The following is a 13,432-nucleotide window of genomic DNA, read 5'->3' on the forward strand; positions in this document are numbered from 1 at the left end:
AACATGATTTTTGTTGAAATAACTAGCCAAGAAAAATTTGTTTAATATCTTCTACAAACCTTTTTTTTTTAAACGGGATAAACTTGCTGGGTTGGGTCAGGAATATGTCTTTTTTACAAGAGTGATTTTGATCTATAGAAGGGTTGTGTTTCCTTCCCTGTGGAGTAAAATATCCACTGTGTGCCTTAATCCCAAAATGTTCTATCACCCTTCTAAGCCATCTCTGGAAAAATTTCTACATGCAGTGCCCTGTAAACTGGCTGTACTTTACAACCAGCTCTCTATTGGCCATCTGACAGGGAATGCTGACCCAGGAACTGCCTTCCTTGGCAAAAGGCCTAAGGACATAAGCATCTCTCTCTAGCTACCAAGAAAGAGTTTATCAACAGATTCTTTCCAGATATCTTTGGAGAGTTTGAAATGTCCATATAATAAAACAATGAGTTACCATACAATGTAGTTTCTCACCAAAAGAAGAGGAGAGTATTTGCTTGTATTTCTTCTTTACACAGTAGGATGGCTGGCACTCATTACTCCAAGAAGAAACCTGAGCAAGAAATTGGTGGATCAATTTGTGAATGACAGATTCTATAGGCTGCTAAGGAATCAGAATGCAGATTATGTTTGAGGTCATCACTATTCCGGAAGTCTTCCCTGAATACCTGTGGACTAAGGCTTTCCTTACCCATAAAACTATCAAATGGGAACTGGGTCAGAACCAGAGCAATTTTTTCAGTGATTGAACTAACAGTCCTTTAAATATTTTCTCTTAGGTTTTTACAAGAGATGAAGATCCTGAAACAAAACGACAGAATAGTAACATGTTTTCATTATTGTTTCTAGTCCTTGGAATTATTTCTTTTATTACATTTTTCCTTCAGGTAAATATCTACATTATTCCTTTATTCATTTGGGGGGAAACTTATCAACATCTGTATAATTTTCCTTTTAGTACAATTTCTCCTCTCTTCACATGATACATTGTTTTGTGTCCTCTGGCTCCTTTCCTTACTTTCTCCTCCCCACACACTCCTTCCACAACTGGAAATACTCGTGAAATCAGAGGGAAGAGATTATTAGTTCTGACATGGTGATGGGGAATAAAAGTTGAGAACTCAAAAATGGCCTTTGGGCAAGGCCTGGATGCAAGTTTGGGTGTAGGTACTGCTGGCCAGTTTTAAGTACTCAAAAATGCCTTACTATATTCTGAAAACAACAATAGACAAAAGTACCTAAGCAGTCATACTGATTTAAAAGAGTTTGAAAAGCTTATCATTCAGTTTTTACTAAAGGAGAAAAAGCCATTTAATGACAGAAGAATGTCAATCTGAAAAACAAAGCATCATAGGAAATATTTCTATAGTCAAATTTTGCAGTTTGCAAAACATTTAGCTAAAATTAAATCACAAAGGAATTGAGTGCTATAGAAGTTTGTAATGGTATGGCATTGCAGTATGGTTTTGGTATTAGAGTTAGGTTTAGTTGTCTCTTGTGCAAGTACCCAACTATATGTCCTTGGGCAAAAAAGTAATTTAAACTGTGTAACTCTCAGTTTCCTTATCTCTCTAGTAAAGAAAATGTTCCTCTTTATGATTAAGAGAGGTCATGGGACCAAATGCCCAGGCCCTTGTGAGATAGTAGTAAATAATGGTTTGTTAAATCAGAGATTTAGCCACATGTGATTTTTATTTTTTAGCAAGACTCTGAATAGATTTATTTAACAGATTGTAAACATGTATTTTTTAAAAGGACATTGTTCTAGACATTATGGGGGACACAAGAGAAAATAACCCTCTTTGTTTATGAAGTATTTAAAGTTTCATGGGGAAATTTGACCTTGCTAGAGTTCATAGGACACTAACTACATACAAGTTTGCCACACCAGCCATTAATGCCACAGGTTGTGGAGAGGTAAAGATTGTTCCTTGTGAGGTTGGTAAAGAATTTAGTCTCAGGTAGGCTTTGATAGTTTGAACCAGGGACATAAAGGGAGTTAAGGAAGTTCCTTTGTATCATGATGATGCTTAGAGAGGCTGAGCCTACCGTGCCTACCAGACCCAGGTTTGAACAGTCTCTGAGTTCCTGGACTTCACAGGTGTAGCAGCAGCATAGTGCCAAAAAGGGAGGAGGGCCCAACTGTTCATTTGAGAAAGAGTTTGGTGGGGAGAAGAGCTCAGACCAGAGTCTCTGGCTTCCCATTCAACTCAGACTCTCATAGACTGAATTCAGATTCCAGCTTGGCCACTTACAATGTGGCCTCTGGCACCTTGTCAGCCTCTCTACACCTCAGTTTGTTCTGAAACATGGTGATTGGGCAGGGTTGTCATAGGACTTGGTGTGATGATGTGTGTAAGGTACAGTGTCAGAATAAGGTAGCTCTCAATAATAGTAGTAATAATAATAATTTTCCCAAAGCCAGGAAGACTCTCCATATTCCATTTGGTCCAACAGCAGAAACCTTCCTGTGACCATTTCCCAGTAAACTGTAGGAGTTTTAGGCTTAACCTTGTTTAATGTAGGAGTTTTCCCTTCTCCACTGCTGCATGGACAGTATGTATTAAGCAGAAGGCTGTGTGGCATTGCAGCATTGAGTAGAGGCTATGTGCCCCCTTCCCTTAATGCTGCAATCTGAGGGGCCTCTGGCCCCACCTGGCCTTCCATTCCATGCTCCCCTTTGTCAGGACACTTGGAGGAAATGGTTATTTCTTCCCTTGTGCCCTTGTATGTGTTTCTTCCCTCTCTCATTAAGGTCCAGCATGCTACTTGAGAGCACACAGCAAGTGTGGCTGCCCTTCTCTGTTCTCTGATTCTGTGGCAGATGCAGAGCTGTTATCAGGTCCTCCCCACTCCTGATATACTGACAGCCATTTCCACTCTGCTTCCCCACTCCAGAAGGAAAGGTGATTACAGCCTCCTTCTGTTTCTGTGTCCCCAAGCTCATTGGAGTGAGGACTCTGTTGTCCTTTCTCACCACATGTGAGCCAGCATGGCAGCACACTCACTTACGGTTGTTTCCCAGTCACTCTGCTCCCTCCTCCCAGACCTAGATTATAGCTGTGAGGGTGGAGAGGTAGACCGCAGATAGCGCTCTCTTGGCCAGGCTTCCTCCTTCCAACCTGTTTTGCTTCCAAACTTTGGGATTTTCAACTTAAAACTAAGAATTTGATATTTTTGTTTTCTATATCTATTATAGCTTAGAAGAATATACATTCTTGTTTTCCCAGATCACACTTCAGGTCCTTGTGTGAAATTTTCAATTTCACAAGAGACCTAATTTTAATAATATGTAATATAGTCACTCTGTTTTGAGTGTTACCTGCTTTAGGAACAACACCAGCTTCCTGAGTGACAGACCCTCATTCACTGTGAAAGTAAGTATGGATAGGAGTGAGGAACAAGGAACATATTTGTAATAAATCCTTGGTCAGCCTGCCAGCTGGCTGGGAATGACAGGGTCAAAACCAGACTCTGCTGGCCTTATCACCAGTGAAGCTTTGCATGTTGCACCTTGCACACAGTCACAAAAAATGCAGCAAATCCTGGAAGTCAGATTTTTCTGACTTTCCGTAGCAACCCACCTTAGGAATGATATCAAGCCGCCTCCTTTTGTGTAATTGGTATCTTGTGTCTGACAGATTTGTATGGCATTTTCTCATTCCTCACAGGGCTTCACATTTGGCAAGGCTGGAGAGATCCTTACCAAACGGCTGCGGTACAGGGTTTTCAGATCCATGCTGAGACAGGTATGGCTCTCAGTGGGTTGTATAGGATGGTCCTCTGGCCCCATGTGCCCATGGACTCAGGCAATGGGAATTCTGTCAGGTTGCTTAGACCAAGATCCCATATTGAGTCTTATCTCACACATGCATATGGATCATCCCCAGGCGAAGGTCAAGGCCTTATAATGTGTTCGCTCCAGCTGGGCACAAGGAACTGAACTTATCTGAGACAAGTGGAGTCACCTGAGTGGATTCACCACCTCCAGACTTTTGTCTCAGTCATAGGCAGTGCAGGTGGAGGTGATCGTCAGTGCCCCTCATTTCCTCTCTCCTTTTTTTTTCTTCCTTGTCCTGTGTACTCTGCATACTCTATCATGTTTCTTCCCACCAGGAGATGTCCTGTGCATTTATTCCACAAATCCCATGACCCATTCCTCACTACCCAGTTTCTTTGTTGGGGCTACACTGATGTGCAAATTCAAGCTGCGGTATTGCTGGCTGATGAAGGCTTAATAGAGTGCCTTTCAAGTTCATCTTCAAGACCCTAACAAAAGATAATATGAATATTTTCTCTAGAAAGGGGCAGAGGGATGTAGGGAAAGAAACCCAGAGTAGCCCAGTTCAAACTGGGAAACTTCAATCATCAAGAAAATGCTATATGTGACCTAAAAAGTTTCCTTTTTAAATTAATAACCACTTGTAAAAAATGATGCTCTGGAAGATACCCCAGGTGTTCCAAGGGGGCTTGAACTCCAGCTAGGAAACATTGGTTTGCTGTATTAAGATTTCTTGAGGATATTCTCATCTTCCCTCCTATCTTTGGTACTATAGCTCTTTCCTACTCTTCCCACTATAATATAAAAAAAAAAAAACACTTATGGGGATTTCCAGTTAGTGATGTATAAAACCACAACTGAATCTGATGAGTAAGAGTGCACTGTTTGATAGAAGATCCTATCTGTGGACTCTGAGGTCAAACTGTATTATAAGTGAGATTCCACTTAGGCTCAAGACTGACCTTGGTCCAGGGCCAAATGCCCCATCATCCTATCAGCCTGCAGGCCAAAACCCAGGTCCATTATACTTTCGCAGTTGAGTGGACAGTTTGTGTAAGACCCTCTCAATAAATTATTGAGCATAGCAAAAATGTATTAATGACACTTCTTACAAGGCATTAGTAGTAAGTGTTGTAAGGCATTTAAATGTCAATGACACAGTTTTCAAGGAAGTTACATTCCTGAACTGAAACACTTAAGCCCTTCAGAATACTAAAAAGCAAACTGATATAGGGTATAATGCAGTATAACACTGGTTTTTCCTTAAATATTTTTTTAAAAAATCATCATTGTTGCTTTAATGCAAATCACCAGTTCAAATAACATTTTACAGATCACAGTTATTTGTAAAAGGCATAAATTTAAACTTCAAGTCACAACCATGTACTTTTTTAATTTAAAAATATAAGTGATTTTATAAAAGAAATTTTAATCTACATTGTTTCATTGATTTGTTTTTAACCCAATTCACTTATTCTTCCCTGAACTAGAATTACTTAATTGCTTGCTCAACTTCCTCTTTGCATATCTAATAAGTGCTTCATGCTTTAATATTTCCAATCTTGAACTTTTGACCCCTCTTTTCTACCAGGTTTACTCCTTATGTACTCTTTGCCCCTATTGGTAAGTGACCTCACCACTCTACCAGCCCTTCAGGCTGACACCCTTGATAGTTTCTCTCTCTCTGTTTAAGATTTCAGTGTCCTCCTGGCTGATGTCATTGTTCCATCCTTACCCCAATACTGTAAAATCCCTTCCCATCAGCCAGAGTTGTTGTTCACAAAACACAACCCTCTAGCCAAAACTTACTGAGGCTTCCCACATGACTCAGGGTAAAGATTGGAATCTTCATAGTTGCCTAAAGGCCCTACATGATGTGCTAACCCCCCCTACCTCTCAGACTTCATCTTCTGCAATGTTACCCTTGTCCAGTGTACAACATACTCCCCACACAGTGGGTCATTGCACAGAGCGTGGGAAGAGGATCATAGAAGCCACTTGTCCTCAGGTGGCTCTGGCAGCCTATAAGGCTTTCTTGCTAGGATGTGAAAAGATCAAGTGTGCCTTTGCCTCGGGGCCTTTGCATGTGCTGTTTCTTCCCTTCTGTGGCTCTTATCCCTTTATTCATTTAGGTCTCTGCTCAACCTTCTTCTTAGAGAGGCTTTCTGTCTCTTTCCCAGATCTCAAGTAGCACTTTCCCTTATATCTTTGTCATTCATATCTGCTGTTTTTTTCCATAGTGTTTCTTACCACCTGAGATAGTATATTTATGTTTATTGTGCCTTCTATGTCTACAACCAAGGCTTTGTTATAGCAGCAACTTTATTGTTTTTGTTTACTGTTGGAAAGATCTAACACTTAGAAATCAAACTTGGGACAAAATAGAGCCTCAAAACTTTTTTTGACAAATGAAGTCACCTAATTATGTGATTATGTGTTAAATCCTTTTCTTATTTATTGATTGTTACATCCTGAATGCTCCTCTGGAGCTGAGACTGTCATAAACAGGGCTTTAAGAGAATAAAATCTCTTTTGTGCTACAGGATGTGAGCTGGTTCGATAACCCTAAAAACACCACTGGAGCATTGACTACCAGGCTCGCCAATGATGCTGCACAAGTGAAAGGGGTACGTGCCTGCTTGCTATTGGTGTTTGTCTCCATTCCATTTTAACCTCTATGTGAAATTCACTTTCTTTTAAATGTGTTATCATATCATCATTGTTATTTTTTAGAAAAAGATGTGGCACATGCTTTATAGCAAGAGTGTTAACTATTTAAAGATTATAAAAATATAGTATATAAAGAAGGTATAAAATTTTTTTTGAGGGGGGCACTGGGGTTTGAACTCAGGACTTTGCAATTGCAAAGCAGGCTCTTTACCACTTGAGTTCTTTCCTCTGGTTATTTTGGAGATGGGTTCTCCTGAACTATTTGCCTGGGTCGCTATCTGCCAATCTCAGCCTCACAAGTAGCCAGTATTATATGAATAAGCCACCGGCATCTGGTGCTAATAAACTTCTTACAAGTAAAGCTTTAGTTTTATTTCACAACTGAGAAGGTAAGAATAAATTTTCATACTTGTAAAGAACATATAAGCATCAGTTGTAAAGATAATACAAATACTTGTTTCCAATGTGTGTTTCAGGCTATAGGTTCCAGGCTTGCTGTAATTACCCAGAATATTGCAAATCTCGGGACAGGAATTATTATATCCTTAATCTATGGCTGGCAATTAACACTTTTACTCTTAGCAATTGTACCTATCATTGCAATAGCAGGAGTTGTGGAAATGAAAATGTTGTCTGGACAAGCACTAAAAGATAAGAAAGAACTAGAAGGTTCTGGGAAGGTGAGTCAAACTAGCTCTAAGTGCTTACTTTAATTGAGAAAAATATTTTTAGCAGTGATGTTTTGTGCTATATTCTGACATGTTGGTTATTTTGTTGTTGTTATTTTTTCCAGTACTGTGGTTTTGAATTCAGGGCCTTGAGCTTGCTAAGCAAATGCTGCAGCACTTGCACAATACCTCAGTTCTTTTTGCTTTAGGTCTTTTTCAGATAGGGTCTCCTGCTTTTGCCCAGCTGCTCTCAGATCCTGACCCTTCTATTTATGCCTCTCAAGTAAATGGAATTACACGAGTGAGCCACCACACCTGGTCTTTCATGGTTTTATAACTATTCCTTATAGCCATTATTTTTATGCTTATTCCGTAAGTCATGAACTAAAAAAGTAGGAAACACATCCTTAGCTCAAGACTGATACCTGCTTTTCACAGGCTTTTCTGGTTTCAGGCCATTGTCTTCACATTCTCCTCTCTTCCTCTCTACTCCCCTCCTTCCTCCAGTTTTTTCCTTCTTTCCTTTTCCCCTCTTTTTTCTCTTTCTACTTTCTCTCTTTCTTCCTCTTTCTTTCAAGCATGTCTATTCCTTTATTGAAGAAAACAGACCCATTTTATTCCTATGCTGGAAAAGTTTCAATGTGGGTAAGTCTTAAGAGTATACTCTATCTAGTTTAAAAGAATATTGGTATGGTGATATACCCCTGTAATCTAAGCACATAGGAAAATGAGGCAGGAGGATGTGAATTCAAGGCTAGCCTGGGTTACACAGAAAGACCTTGTCTTGAGAAAAAACAAAGATTACCGTTCTTTTCCTTCTATAATTTCTTCTTCCTTCATCCCATTTCTCTTTTTCCTGCTCCATACATATTTTTTTGTTTCTGTATGCTTTTCTATTTTTCTCATTATTTAACAAATACTTATGTAGCATTTACTGGGTTTCCTGGCAAATGCTGTTTTCCTTAAAGGGACCCTACAAGGTAGGCTTTATTTTTATCCCATTTTTCAGGTGATGCTGAGGCATAGGCAGGCAATGTCCTCAGTGCCATAGAGCTGATAAGTCTTGGAGCTAGGATTCAAACTCAGACAGTTGTGCTTCTATTCACTAGAAATCAAAGAGTTCCTGAGATGGCAGGACATAATTTACTATGACATCATCTGGATCACTGCAAAAATGAGAGGACATAGCAGGGATGATCCCTGAAACTGGACCTGATGTCGAAGTGGGGATAAATGTACTGATGGCCATCCCAGGTTCCCAAGAGTTAGAGCAGGGATCTAGGCAAGTAAGAGAGTCTCTGGCTCTCAGTAAGCCATGTATCTGTGGTCCTTTGTCTCTGAGCCATGCATGTCACCACATGAATGATGAAGAAAGACCCAGAGACTGGTCATTACCACAGACCCTTTGTCTTTTGTCTCCATGCATGTCTGTAGGCTCCTCACCCTTTTTTCTTGTGGTTCTTTCAGTAAAATTCTTTGAACAAGTTTTAATGCTTCCCAACAAGTGATTGTGGGGTCCATGTACACTGTCATCAGGATGGCGGTGACCCCAGGGGTCTAGTTGTGGTCTGGCTCAGGTAACATTGGCCAGCCATGGAACACATGCTGTGCCAACAACTTCTTTTATTAAGTGCTTTAGATTTCTTTCCCTTTATGCTGTTGATCCTTCATCTGGAGAACAAATGGAAGAATCTATGGCATACTGTGAGAAAAGCATTGCTGCTTCATAGTATCATTATTGATGAGATGTTTGAAGTATCCCAGAAAGGAGTCTTAGGCTAGTTGTAGGAAGAAGAGGGATCAAAAGCTAATTCCTTGCAAATCATAGCTAACCATCACTGAAATGTTACACTAGCTATGAGACTCTTGGAGTTCTGTTAGAGGCGTGAGGAAAGGAATGTGGATGGAGATGTATATGTGAGAATATGGCAGATTTTCTGAACAATGGTCAGGCATGTCATAAATTCTCTAATTCACTGGTGGCTCCTCACGGAGACAATTGTGTCTACAGGATATTTACAAATGTATCACAAACAGGGCACTCCTGCCTTAGAAAATGGTATTCAGAAAATATTTCTTAATATCAATAAACTGAAATTGATAGTACAGGTTGTTGTTTGCAGACATTGTTACAGTTTTTGAATATTCTTACCAATCCAGGACCTCTTCTATGTGTTTGTTTGAACCCTTATAATAAAAAACTATTCTAATGTATGTGAACAAAGATTGTGTTTGGGGATTTGATTGAAGGTTGTTTTCCCTCTAAATTCTTGCTTTCAGTACTTTTAGGATATTCTAAAATGAATATATTATTTTTAAATGTGTAAAAGAAGTTTATTAAATATATCAACATAAATTAAATCTTAATATTTTCCTGGTGTTCTACTAAGTAGCTTATGATATAGTTCAATATTTTCAACCTGTATGCAACTGAGGATATTTTTTATTTTACTTTTTATTTTTTTTTTCATTTATTCATATGTGCATACAATATTTGGGTCATTTCTCCCCTACCTCCTGTCCCCTCCCTCTCCCCCCTACCCCTTGCTTCCAGGCAGAAACTGTTCTGCCCTTATCTCTAATTTTGTTGAAGAGAGAGTATAATCAATAATAAGAAATACAAAGCAATTTTAGTAGTTGAGATAAGTATAGCTATACAGAGAGATTCCTAGCATTGCTTCCATGTACAAATGTGTTACATTCTAAGTTGATTCTTCTCAAACTGACCTTTTCTGTAGTTCCTGATCCCCTTCTCCTATTGGCCTCTGTCGCTCTAAAGTTCCTGCATTAGTTCCTTTGCATTGAGGACATCAAATACTATCATGTGTTTTGGGTTTCTTGCCTATCATCATACCGCCCTTGTGTACTCTTGCCTTATCATGTGCCCCAAGTCCAATCACCTTGCTGTATTTGCCCTAGACCTAAGGTCTGCATATGAGGGAGAACATACGATTTTTGGTCTTCTGAGCCTGGCTAACCTCGCTCAGAATGATGCTCTCCAGTTCCATCCATTTACTTGTGAATGATAAGATTTCATTCTTCTTCATGGCTGAGTAGAATTCCATTGTGTATAAATAACACATTTTCTTAATCCATTTGTCATAGTGGGGCATCTTGGTTGTTTCCATAACTTGGCTATTGTGAATAGCGCTGCAATAAACATGGGTGTGCAGATGCCTTTGGAGAAACCTGTGTCGCATTCCTTTGGGTATATCCCCAGGAGTGGGATTGCTGGATCATATGGCAGATCTATGTTTAGATTTTTAAGAAGCCTCCAAATTTTTTTCCAGAGTGGTTGTACTAGTTTGCATTCCCACCAGCAGTGTATGAGGGTTCCCTTTCCCTCACTATTTTACTTTTTAAATAAATGTTTTAAAGACTATGTTAATTTTTCCTTCTAGTAGCTTTTTTTGCCCTAATCTTTAAAACTAACTTAATGTCCTTTGAAGTATTTTCTAATATTTTTGAAGTTAGATAATTTGTGTAAGATTCAGTTAATAGGGAGATTTCATGTTTATCATTTTTAGCTACAAATTACTCTAAATTAATTGAATGTGTCTGTACTAGAATCAGTTCTGATCAGTGAAAAGGCAAGAAAAAGGAAGAACATCTCAAACTAAGATTAATTTCTTTTTTCTATAATTTTAAAAGGACTTTAGAGATCCTCTCATCCATCCTCTTCATTTTACAATAAATCAGCTGAGACAGTGGTGGATCAAGGTCCCATGGCTGATGTAGACTGAAATGTCATTGAGTCTCATACTGTTCTTTGCAGTCTCATTATTCCTTTCTGCAAACTCCAAAGAGTAGTAAAGGATGTGTCTTAATAAAACAGTCTTGTTGGAAATGTGTAATTAGAGAATAATTGAATGATTGAAACTTTCTGGTAAAAATTGATAATATATGTCATATTCCTTAAAATAGTTTACTTTCTTTGAACTAGTAATCTCACTTTTAAGAACTTTTCCTAACAAAATCATTCAACATGAACAAAGCTTAGGTACATGAATATTTAGCACAACATTATTTTTAGTGAGAAAAAATTGAAAACATTGTTAAGAATGCCTGATAGGGATATCAAGTAGCTGGAAAAAACTCCAACTATTAAAGTACATTTAATGACCTTGGAAAATACTTTTGATATTTGTTAAGGGAAAATGTAATGATAAAAGCTCAAATATAAAATTTGATCACGACTTTGTTAAGGATATGTATGGCTAGGAAAAAATGTATAAGCTGATGTATAAATACACCAGTATGTAACATTTTATTACCTTCTTCTTTTCAATGTCTACAGTATTATTGAGTGTCATGAATGGCAACTACAAAGAAAAATATAAATATCACATTTCAAAAGTATGTAAAATAACAATGAACTTAAAATGGAGCCATCACAGAAAAAAAAGGTCACTTCAAATGATCTAGAATACTGAGTTCCCAGATAAATTTTGGGAGGTTAGGTAAGAATATGTGGCTTTAGATAAATGCCTTTATCCCTTCAAGCCTTAGCTTCTCTTTCTATAAAGAAGGGATGGATGAAGCAATTGACCTCTCTTCCAGATCAAAAATTGACTTTGATAAATTGCTTAATATTCTTTCCATAGAGAAGATCCTCACAGGTAATAACTAAATGCTACACAAGTAATACATAATCATAAGCTAATTTTCTTAATCTAGTTTATAGAATTCACATTAATTGTTAGCCCTTGCACCTCTTGGTGTTACAGATTGCTACTGAAGCAATAGAAAACTTCCGAACTGTGGTATCTTTGACGCGGGAGCAGAAGTTTGAACACATGTATGCACAGAGTTTGCAGATACCATACAGGTAAGAACCCCTGAAAACTGGGAGGGGAAGTAGGAGGAGCTTTTCAGTCATTCATTTGTTTTCAGAAAGATTACATTGGTCAGAAGGTAAGGCACAAATGGAGAAAGTACTAGAGGGAACCAGCTGGGAAGCAGTTGTAATTATCCAAGAGAGAAATGAGTAGATTCAAACTAAGGCAGGAGCATCTCTGGGATAGAACTTGTAAAGGCTGCTAACAGAGGGGGAGGGAGAGGAAGTCAAGAACGCCGCTGATGTCCAGTTTTGATTATGACCCTATTATTGCTCTAGCTGACGATGAGAGTTCTGTACGGACATGAAATTTTGAGTATTGTGGGACACTGAGGGGTGGCGCTTCCTCAGCACACTTTTCATTTCTTTCTTTACTTCTCCAGTGGAGATTTTCTGTTCTTTCTTTAACATAGCCATCAGAGTGAGGGCTCTCTAACTTAGTTCCTTCTCTAGTAAAAGGACAGATGTGGACCTTATGGGCGGGTTTTCAGACTTATTTTTGTAAGGTTAGTAGGGCCTCTCTTTCTGAAAACATTTTTCTTTGCAGTTCTAATATAGGAGAAAGATAAAGGCAAAATTGATATGGTCCAAGCAGAATTAGAAAGTCCAGAGGTCTGCCCACTTCCCAACCCATTCCTGTCCACACCTCCACCTCACTGAGCTCAATGTTGCTCAGAAAGCCCTAGAATATTAAACCTTGGTATAGCCTTCTCCACCTCCCCCAGACAGTTAAGTAGTGCTTCTCTCTTCCCATAGCATGTTATTCAGAAATAATGAACCAGCTCAATTCCAAGGTCCCCACCACAGAATGTACCCTTATCCCTGTATTACTCAGATGGTTCTTGCAGCTTATAAGTGTGGATAAATGTGAGTGGAGTGACTGTTTCCTACAGAGGACACATGTGTATATGTCCAAGAGTTAGAAGAAAGGGAAGAAGCTTTCATAGGCTTAGTTTATCTTTATAGCAACACACTGAGGTATATTTAATCCTGCTTTAAAAATGACACCAAGGCTGAGAGATGAGGCAGTTTCCTAAATTCACATAACCAGTAACTTTAATGAGGATTACACTTAATTCTTTAGACACTAAATCAATTTTTGTCATTTTCTGTGCCAACTGGTGAAGTTAGATTTTAAGAACTGAGAAATAAGCAGAATAAATTTTCAAATGTCTCCTTTCCAGAAACTCCTTGAGAAAAGCACACATCTTTGGAATCACGTTTTCCTTCACCCAAGCAATGATGTATTTTTCTTATGCTGCATGTTTCCGGTTTGGTGCCTTCTTGGTGGCTCGTGAGATCATGGATTTTGAAAATGTTCTCTTGTGAGTATTGGGTTAATATTTATAATTTAACTCTGAAAGTAAATCTGAGGTAATTGTGCTGAATGTCTGGTTAAAAAACCTTATGGGGAAGTCTGTTGAAGACATTTTGGTGATTGAGAATGTGGCATTTTGCCTGTGTCTTCATGTGTTATCCTTG

General features: G+C 38.6%; 1 protein-coding gene across 4 annotated transcripts in view; it reads left to right on the top strand.

Moving 5' to 3' along the window:
- The window catches only part of Abcb1 (ATP binding cassette subfamily B member 1), a 186,632-nt gene that overhangs the window by 160,582 nt on the left and 12,618 nt on the right, over positions 1-13,432 (top strand). For all 4 annotated transcript variants that reach the window (XM_074064836.1, XM_074064835.1, XM_074064837.1 and 1 more), the window contains 6 exons: positions 774-881; positions 3,666-3,743; positions 6,319-6,402; positions 6,922-7,125; positions 11,841-11,941; positions 13,135-13,275. In XM_074064836.1, the coding sequence (XP_073920937.1) occupies positions 774-881; positions 3,666-3,743; positions 6,319-6,402; positions 6,922-7,125; positions 11,841-11,941; positions 13,135-13,275 (716 nt within the window). The remainder of the gene's footprint in view (positions 1-773; positions 882-3,665; positions 3,744-6,318; positions 6,403-6,921; positions 7,126-11,840; positions 11,942-13,134; positions 13,276-13,432) is intronic.

Source organism: Castor canadensis, chromosome 2, assembly GCF_047511655.1.
Source record: "Castor canadensis chromosome 2, mCasCan1.hap1v2, whole genome shotgun sequence".
In the NCBI taxonomy this organism is placed as follows: Eukaryota; Metazoa; Chordata; class Mammalia; order Rodentia; family Castoridae; genus Castor; species Castor canadensis.